Source organism: Trichechus manatus, unplaced genomic scaffold (genome assembly GCF_000243295.1).
Source record: "Trichechus manatus latirostris isolate Lorelei unplaced genomic scaffold, TriManLat1.0 scaffold00154, whole genome shotgun sequence".
NCBI lineage: Eukaryota > Metazoa > Chordata > Mammalia > Sirenia > Trichechidae > Trichechus > Trichechus manatus.
The window spans coordinates 5,699,920-5,710,162 of record NW_004444090.1 but is presented as its reverse complement, the minus strand read 5'-3'; the positions used below and the strand labels follow the sequence as shown (position 1 = coordinate 5,710,162).

The 10,243-nt window shown below is 35.1% G+C and overlaps 1 protein-coding gene across 1 annotated transcript in view; it reads right to left on the bottom strand.

Annotated features, from left to right (window-relative positions):
* The window catches only part of LCA5 (lebercilin LCA5), a 56,276-nt gene that overhangs the window by 32,253 nt on the left and 13,780 nt on the right, over nt 1–10,243 (bottom strand). The window contains exon 3 of the mRNA XM_004386062.2: nt 5,148–5,677. Coding sequence (XP_004386119.1) covers nt 5,148–5,677 — 530 coding nt within the window. The remainder of the gene's footprint in view (nt 1–5,147; nt 5,678–10,243) is intronic.

Here is a 10,243-nt window from a genome sequence, read left to right as displayed (position 1 = left end):
GAAAGATGTAGAACAAAATTCTAACTCACAAAAAAAGACCAGATTTACTGGCCTAAAGGAGACTGGAGAAACCCCGAGAGTATGGCCCTCAGACACCCTTTTAGCTCAGTGGTGAAGTCACTTCCGAGGTTCACCGTTCAGTCGGGGATTGGACAGCCCCATAAAACAGAACAGCGCTAATGAGGCACACCAGTCCAGGGACAAGGGCTAGAAGGCAGAAGGAGACAGGAAAGCTGGTGATACGGCACCCAAGGTTGAGTAAGGACAGTGTTGACGTGTAGTGAGGGTGTTAACCATTGTCATAGGGCAACATGTGTACTAACTGTTAAATGAGAAACTATTCTGTTCTGTAAACCTTTATCTAAAGTGAGAATAGCAGCACAACTGGAAGAGCGTAGTCGATGTCACTGAACTGTGCACGTCGAAATTTTTGAAATGGTGTGTATCTTTGGCTATGTATATTTTCACCGAAAAAAAAAGGTCGAGAAGGGAGGGAGTTGACATGTCATTGGGTTGTTAACCAACGTCATAATACAGTATGTGTACTACTGTTTAATGAGAAACTATTTGTTCTGTAAACCTTCACCTGAAGTACAATTAAAAAAAAAAAAAAACCACAAGGCACTGAGCAGTGTGTTTGGGACATTCCCATTTGCGGTTAGAGGGTTGAAAAAGGAGATATAGCTAGGCAGATACGACTATGCATATAGAGAAAATTTCTTAACAGCGGTTGTTTCTTTGGATGGGGCCTGAAAGCACAGCACAGAAGGGAAACTGATGTGTCACTGTATACCTCTTTGTATTACTTAGGACTTTTTAGTGCTTATGCTAATTGTTCAGTAGAAAAATTATTCAAGTATTAACTAGAAAATTGCTTTAACAACTGTTCTACCTAAATAAGTAGTTTTTAAGAATAATGAAAAATACATCTTCTGATACTGAAATGGTTTCAAATTTTAAATTTTACCCTTCAATCACAGATCTCATTCTAAATCTTTCCCCTCCAATGGTAAATACACACACACACGTAAAATAAAATCTAGTCAATTCTTTGAATTATTACACAATAGAAATCAGTAGGATCCAAATGTATGAGATTTTATTTTAAAAGCAGTCTCTTTTTTCAATACTTTTTAAAAAAGGTAATTTACAATACTTTTTCTCATGTTAAAAATACTTTTGGCATGCAAAAGGCTTAAAAGTATGAATTCAAACTCATTGTATTTCAGAACTGAAAGGGGCCACCGAAGTTATTGAATTTAATTTCTCAGATGAAGCAACTGAAATTGGGGAGTTGAGAGAGCTGCACAAAGTCAGAGTAGGACAAGGGTAGAGCTGACCTCCTGGTTTGAGTCCACTATTCTGTCCTAATTAGTTTCATTTGTTAGAAATAGTACAGATCAGGTAGGTGAGACAGAGGCAGAGTTTCTGGATTTGGCTTTCTGAGGGGTGACAGAACACAAAATCTTTTAGAGTAGATACCTAGCTGTTAGAGTAAGGTCTGGCAGGGAAAGATGAAGGAAAGGGACCTATCAGCACTAATTAATTTCCAGTCACATCACTTGGTCCAATACTAGAGCAACTCAATTCTAGTTCTGAATAAACTTAAGAATGGTAAATGGGAAATAATGCTGAATCAATTCTTAACTTTTGAAAATAGTTTACAGTGGGAGGCAGTATCTTTTAATCCACAAGAAATACTTAAAATACCTACTGGAAGGCAGCTCTAGGGTCAAGGGAATTTGAATGTGTTTCTTTTTTAAGAGAAAAAGAAATCTATTCAAACTTCCTTTGGCAGGTTTGTGATAGTATGGCTGCAAGAGAAGTCTTGTAAAGAGTTTCCTTATGTTTTTCTGACAAGGCAATTAACTCGATCCCAATTCAATGTTAAAAAGAGTTGAATTTTTTTTTTTAATGTACTACATGTGTACTTTACAATTTACCTGAGTCCTTTTGATAATCATGTACATGCTACAACATTATGATTTTTTCATAACATTTATGATTTTCTTCATTTCATACGATAATTACCCATTTAATGATTATAGAGTTTTAAGATAATTGCAATTTCCTTTATGACATACTGTTGGTCGTATCTATGATTAATTTGCAACTACATCCTTGGTGGAGCCGTGGTGTTAGGAATGCAATCCTGTCAGTATTCTGAGGTTTTCAGACAGAATTGTTAACTATACCTTCAGCCTCTATTAGAGGCCAGTCCCAGGCCCAGTAAGCAATGGTCCAGTCTGGCAGTCACTAAAAGAAACCACCTGTTGAGGGAATTGCTAATGAAGTTGCTAATAAAGGAATTGCTTATATAAGTTATATCAGTGATTCTCAAAGAGTAGTATGGGGACCCCTAAAGGTCCCTGAGTACTTTCAGGGTTCTACAAGGTCTAAACTACTTCATAATAATAAGATATTATTTGCTGTTTTCACTCTTATTGTCTCATACGTGTATAGTGGCATTTTCCAAAGGCTACATGATGTGTATATTGTACAATAAAATGTGCAAACATCTGGAAAACATACAAAACTCAATGAACCAGTATTTTCCAAATGATCAAAGCACAATGTTACAAGTTCATGCATGGGTAAAACATACATTCAAAAGGCCTGAAAGAACATGGATTTTAATGTGACAGAGTACAAAAAGTTCACTGATATGGTTTCAGATTCCACGTGGAAACTAACCTTTAAGAAACACGATTTGCTGAGTTTTGGTATGGTATCAAAGAAAAATATCCAGTTATCTGAAAAGGCTATCAAAATACTCCTCCATTTTCTAACCACTGTACAAATCTGTGTGAGGCTGAATTTTCTTTAGGTTTACCAACAAAAACAACACATTACAACAGACTGAATACAGAAGCGGATATGAGGATCCAGCTGTTCTCTATTAACCCATACTTAGGAGGTTTGCAAATACATAAAACAATGCCTCTTTTGTCCCAATTTTTTTTTTTTTTGGTAAAGTTATTTTTTCATTAAAAATTTATGATAAAATGTAATGAGTTATTTTTTAAGTGAATTAAGAAACAGTTTTAAATGTTCTCAATTTTCATGTCTAATATGATAAACATCAATAGATATACCGACATAAACAAAAGCTTTTGGCACAAGGGTCCTCAATAATTTTTAGAATTATGAAGGGGTCTTAAGACCAAAAAGTTTGAGAACTGCTATGGGGACTTAAAACTGCTGGCTGCACTAAAAATGCTTTTCTGCTATAAAAGTTGGGTTATGCAAATGTTACGGTTTTATTTAAATGCTAAATTTTAAATTAATAATATGCATAATTATTAATATTAGATAAATATATTAAAATAGAGCTACTAACAACTCTATTCAAGAAATTTACTGAGGGATAAACTAAAATAAAGGTATACAGCTAACTCTAAATAAGGAAGTAAATATACAGTCCGATTTAGCTGACTGGACTTTTATGCAGAGGTTAACAAATTAACCTCATCAAGTAGTTCTCCAACCCTGGGATATGGCTGGGACCAGGGAAAATCATATTGCACAAGGTAGGCTGATTTCTAGGAGGGAAAGACAACCATCACAGGGGTGGAGAGGGGTGGAAAGAATGGGAGGAAAGGGTTATCTGCTCTCATACCTCTGGCTGTTTATTTCCCAACCATGTATCCATTTCTAAACCTCTGTACTCCTAAGTGAGATTCTGTGCGTTGTCGCTTCTAAAACCTAACAAAACAAGCCTGCACCCAATTTACAGGTTGATGTTAAGATAACTGGGAGGGAAGGTTTTCCACAGCTCAACTAGTTATAGGTAAGCTTGAGGAATGCTGTTTTTTTCCTAAGAAGAAAATGTAGCTAGCAAGGGGAGTAAGAGTTGTGCCTTGAAATCCTTTCTGGAATGAGACAAGCTATAAACAAATAAACAAAGCTGCCTGCCACAAATTCCAGCTTAAGGACAGACTCTTAAAAAGTTACACCAAAAGAAAAACAAAAAATTAACACCATACGGCCAGCCATCTTAGGAAAGAATAGCGCAGAATTTAAGGATGGAATCACTAAAATTTTACTGAAATTTTAAGGGATACTAAGGACTTTCTTGAGTTTTAATTTGCAAAATGAAACACCACAATCGAACTCCTACATTTTTTTTTTTTTGCGAATAAGCATCTTTTTCTGGCCACTGATGTACACTGGATTTAATAAGCTACTGCCTTTGGGCATGGCATTGGTATATTGCACATGGTGTATTTACAGACTAAGAAGTACCTGACATACCATGTATCAAAAACATCTAATTAATACACTGCAGAAAGGTGGGATTTATTTATAGTTCTGAGTTTCTCTTGCTCAGACAACTCTCATATCAGGCATTATTCCTATAATTTTTCCTACCTTTGCTTTCCAAACTACTTGTCAATTCTAACCATTAGAACTTGACTTAGGGCTTCTGTTTGATATATATACACCTGGTGGCAACTAATATGTGTAACAGCCATGGGGCAGTACTCTTCCTCTCTCCATCTCCAGAGAAAAATATTTTTTAAAGGTCTGTTGTATTCTCAAACTAGTTACTCAACATTCTCCCACCCATCCCCAAAAGATGTACAACTAATTTAATCATTCACAAACATGAACAGAAATACAAACAGAAAACATTGCTCATGTGGCATTTCTTATACAACGGCCCCCAAATGTCAGTTTTACACAGGTGATTAGCGTATCATTTTTAATTTTAGAGAAACAATTGGAAAATCAAACAGAACATTTTTCAAAAATGCCTAAAATCCATGCAGTCAAATCCCACAGTGGTTAAAGTCGGCTGCTTACCAAAAGGTCGCAATTCAAATCCACTAGCCGCTCCTTGGAAACCCTATGAGGCAGTTCTACTCTGTCCTATAGGGTTGCTATAAGTTGGAATTGACTTAACAGCAATGGGTTTTGGGTTTTTTTTAAACATTCATCCATTACCTTGTGGCCCATTAATGTAATGAACTGTTTTACATCTTGTTCTTTAATATACAATCTTAAATTTCTAGTTTCTTACTCACAAAAATAACACTAAAAATAGTTTCAACTTCCAAGCAAATGCCAAACTGCAATAAGCAGTTTAAACCAAGCATATTAAATGCCCAATGAGAAACATAAGGCAACACAATTAGAAATTTTACCTTAATTCTTCTCTCAGTATCATCTAATTTTAATTCTGCTGAGACTAGTTTCTTTGCCAAATCATCTCGTTCAGGCAGGTGTCTAGCTTCAGAGATCTTTTTCAGTTTCTTTAAGGAAAATTTTGTCCTAAATAGTTCACCTTCTGTATCTTTTACCCTCTTCTCAGTTGCCCGTTCTTTCTCTTGAGATTTTCTTAGACGTTCCTTGAGTGCTGTAATCTCATTGTTATGTCGAAGTATAAGTTGTGAAATTTCATTTTCTGTATCTTCAAACTTATTCAGGGCTTTCTCCTGTCTGTACTGAAGCCTTTTCAAAGCCTTATTTTCTTTTAGCAGCTCAGCTAACTTGACCTGAAGTTCAGTCACTTCATTCTGCAACTCATTGATTTTTAGCAGTCTTGCAGAAAGAACTCGTTTTGTAACAAGATCAAGATCTTTCCGAAGTGGTTCCCTATTGAGGCTCTGGGAGCGATATCCCACTCGGACTCCCCTTCTGTTTGGTAGACCCTTAGGGCTTGATTTCCCAGGGGCTAAAAAAGAAACAGTAATAATGTAAAAGAAAGCTGTGCTTAATGCAGTAGTATTTATTCATTCTAACACAGATGATCCTTAACATTCTTTTTTTTCTTTAGAAAAGGATTCTAAATACTTAAAGAATATTCAAACCATCAGAAAAGAAATACAAGTAGCTTACATGGAATTATTTTGCATTGTTTTAAAAGATGGCAGTATCAGGCTTTAGCCATTTTTAACTTTCTATATAAAATGGCAGAAGTAAAACACGGGTGTCATCAGCATCACCATGGTGCGTAATAAATACCTGATAAACACATTGAGATATTCATTTGTGCCAAGATATCTGGAATTATTATTATTATTTGAAATGTGAAATTTTATGTTTTCTCTAAATCAATTACAACTTTTTCTTTATTTGGGCAAACAAGATGAAAGCATACTGTACAGAAGAAAGATGTGGAACTCAGATTTACCACTTAATAACTCCTCGAGCAATTCAATTAAACCCTTTCAAGTCTACTGTCCCCACCTATAGAATAAGGATAACACTACTTGCATAACTAGGTTGTTGTAAGGGTTAAACTGATGTATGTAAAACTGAAAGTGCTACATAAATATTCTACATTAGTAATAAGAGCTTACATCCATTTACTAGTGATTGAAAATGGAAAACACTTAGCAGTACATATGCAACTCTAAATGCTTGCTTCAAGGATTTCTTTTCTGAAACATTCAAATCAAAAACATGTAACACAATTTGAGAACAGGACAAAAACAAAAATTCACATCCTAAAAAATATAAGAATCTGAAATCTTTAAAATATACACATTAAATCACAACATTTCACAAAAATTTGAAATAACGGAATTATTTTTATTTGGTTAAAGTATTATTACTTTAAGTAATAATGATATTATTTTACTCGGTTCAAGATTTCCTGGTACTAATCTTAAACCAAGCACCTGTCTTTTAAAAGAGGCATCTGAAAGTCTGCCACATCTGAGAACAACCTCCAAGGTGACTGCATTTTTTCAAGGATAAAATCATTCCACAGTAAAGAAAATGAAGAAAAACAAGAATAACTAACCTTTCCCTACCCACCTGCCCAACCATGGATACTCTGATTCCATTATGTAAACAAGTACTGAATAACAAATAATATTTACCATTTAATGTTATAAAGTTTCATTTAAAAGACAGAAGATTTTATAGAAGCCGTTATGAAAATGTGCCAATGTGGGATTCCAGCTACGTATACTTGAATATACGAAAAGAATTGGTTTAAAAAAAAGGTGTTGTTGTTAGCCTCCATCAAATTGCTGCCCGGTCCTGCGCCATCTCCATGATCAGTTACAGATTAGATAATGTTCTGTTGGGATCCACAGGGTTTTCACTGGCTGACTTTCAGAAGTAAATTGTCAGGTCTTTTTTCCTAATCCATTTTAGTCTGGAAGCTCTGCGGAAACCTGTTCAGCATCATAGCAACATGCCAGCCACCACTAATAGATGGGTGGTGGCTGTGCATGAGGTGCACTGGCCAGGAATTGAACCTGAGTCTCCCACAGGGGAAGTGAGAATTCTACCACTGAACTACCAAGAGGGAATACCTAATCGCAATTTTGAAACTACACTATCCAATATGGTAGTCACTAGCCATATAAGGCTAATGAGAAATTTGAAATGTAGCTAGTCCAAATTGAGACATAAAATACATACTAAATATCGAACACTTAGTACTAAAAAGAAGAATGTAAAATATTTTACACTGTTTTATACTGAATATATGTAGAAACTATAATATTTTGGATATGTTGGGTTAAATAAAAGGTATTAAAATTAATTTCACCTGTTTCTTTTTACCTTTTTTATTGTGCAGCTTGCATTTGTGGCTCACATTTCTACAGGACAATACTACTTTTAGAATGTAATCTTAAATTTGCGGGGTCCACCATTTCAATTTTCTGTCTTTCCCACATTCTGAATTAATAGTTTTGGTATGTATGCTATTATGAAATATGTACTCAGCTCTTGGAATGACAGAAACTTTATACATAAAAATGATCATACATAAAAATGAATTTAACTGTTTCAAGTTTCTGATTTTTAAGTATAAAATTACATTGCTCAGAAGACAAGATTTCATACTAACAGTAGCTTGTTCTATTTGAAAAAGTTAAAGCCTAAATAATAAAAGAATAAGAATCAAAATTTTCCATTAATACTTTACGTCAAAAAGGTTTTCATAACCAACTTTTTTACATCCTAAACATCTGCACATTTGTTTTTAGCATATTCTATTATTATGAGGAAACCCTGGTGGCGCAGTGGTTAAGAGCTATGGCTGCTAACCAAAAGGTCGGCAGTTTGAATCCACCAGGTGCTCCCTGGAAAACCTATGGGGCAGTTCTGTTCTGTCCCATAGGGCCGCTATGAGTTGGAATCGACTCAACAGCAACGGGTTTGGGTTTTTTTCTTTTTTTAATTATTATAAATACAAACCAATCATTAAAAGTACATTGAACTAGAACTCAAAAAAATTTCCCCGCTCTCATTTACCTTTTTTTATTTTCATTCTAAAAACTATCAAGATGAAACCAAAAACCAAACCCACTGCTGTCAAGTCGATTTCTACTTATAGCGACCCCATAGGGTTTCCAAGGCTGTAGATCTCCACATGGAAGCTGACTACCACATCTTTCTCCTGAGGAGCCGCTGGTGGTTTCGAATCACCAACCTTTCGGGTTAACGGTCGATCACTTTAACCACTACACCACCAGGGCTCCCTATCGAGATGAAAATAGTACTAACAGCAATGAGAAGAAGGATGACTGCTGTCATGTATGCCATTCTTCACCTCCCCCTTGTGAAGTCACCACCAAAAAGTGGGTGGAAAATACTGCTTTTTCTTCGTTCAGGTGTTAAAAATAAAATATTGCTCATTAAAAAAAGCACATAGTAAACATGAACTATGTATCGACCCCAAAATGGGATATACTTACATTATGATAAAATAGAAAGTGGATTAAACAGCAATATATAAACATGTACAACCTATACTATTACTAAATTTTATCATTATACATATAAATTTTGATACAGTATAAATTTTACTTTTAAAATATTCTGAAACTTAAAAAGGAGGGGAAGGAAGACTGCCATCAAACACGCAAATTCTTAAATAAAAAGTATTCAAGACATTATTTAATAACACTTGTTCTTTCCTTAGTTTAGTATCACTGGTGATTACAATTTAAACCAAGATAAATTAACTTAGTGTTAAGAAAAGGTATCACTTTGGCAGTTCTTCTGGGTTGCACTGTGTTGTCCAAAAAGATAGGTTGAAATCCTAACCCACAGTACCTGTAAACGTGAGCTTATTTGGAAATAAGTTCTTCGCAGATGTAATCAAGTTAAAATGAGGTCATAAAGGATAGGCTGGGCTCTTATTCAATGACTGGTGTTCTTATAAGACAAAGGAAATTTGGACACAGGGACCAAGTGACCACTGATAATGAGACAGGAGTAAATGCAAGACAAGGAACACCAAAGACTTCCAGAAGTCACCAGAAGCTATGAGAGAAGCATGGCACAGATACTCTCTGAGTCTTCAGAAGGAACCAACACTGTCAACACCTTGATTTCGGACTTTTAGCATCCAGAACCGTAAAAGAATACATTTCTATTGTTTTAAACCACCCAGTTTGTGGTAGTTTGTTACAGCAGCCCTAAGGAATGAACATAGCCCTGTTTTTAATCTAAGGCAAAGAACACAAATTTTAACTCAGAAGAGAGTGCAGAACAAAAAGCAGCAAGTCAGATTAAAGACAATAATTGAAATCTTCTCTAAGTGATACTAGAATGTTTTCACAGCTTTTTCTCAGTACTTTCTCAAATAAGGTAAGGCTTATTAAGAAGTTCTGACTCTTTAACTAGGTGGTCTCCTAAGCTGCTTCTGGGGAAGGAGAGAAAAATTAAAGTATTCCTAATAACACTATCCTAATTATGTAAATTATTTCTTGGGAATAAATAGGCATTTTCTGCAGTGTGACCCTTAAGGTCTGTTCGTTCTTAATTGTATAACGGAAGTTTAATATCAGATGATATTACAGCCTTGGAAACCCAGTCTTACTCTGTTCTATAGGGTCACTGTAAGTCTGAATAGACTAGATGGCAACAGGCTTGGTTTTTTTAATTCCATAAATAAGAACAGTATGAGATGTGAAGCATTTCATGATCTGGCCCGTTTTCCTGTTCAGCCCCCAATTTTACCACCTTCTGCCTTGCAACTCCCACCATTCTGAGCTGCTGCTGTTGTAACTGTGCTGCACTACCGATGCATACTATAGTTACCTTATTTACCCAAGCTTATTTTTCTATGATGTACTTGTAGTCCTTATATATTTTGTTACTAAGTACACTGGCGTTTTTTGACCAGCTATTTGTAAGCTGAGGAAAAGGTTTATAGAATAGACAAATATATTAACATTTTAATAATAAGAATTATTTCTAATGATCAATCCTATTTTAACTTTAACATAGTTTAATTTAAAAAAAATTAGACTGGTGGTCCAAGTCCCAA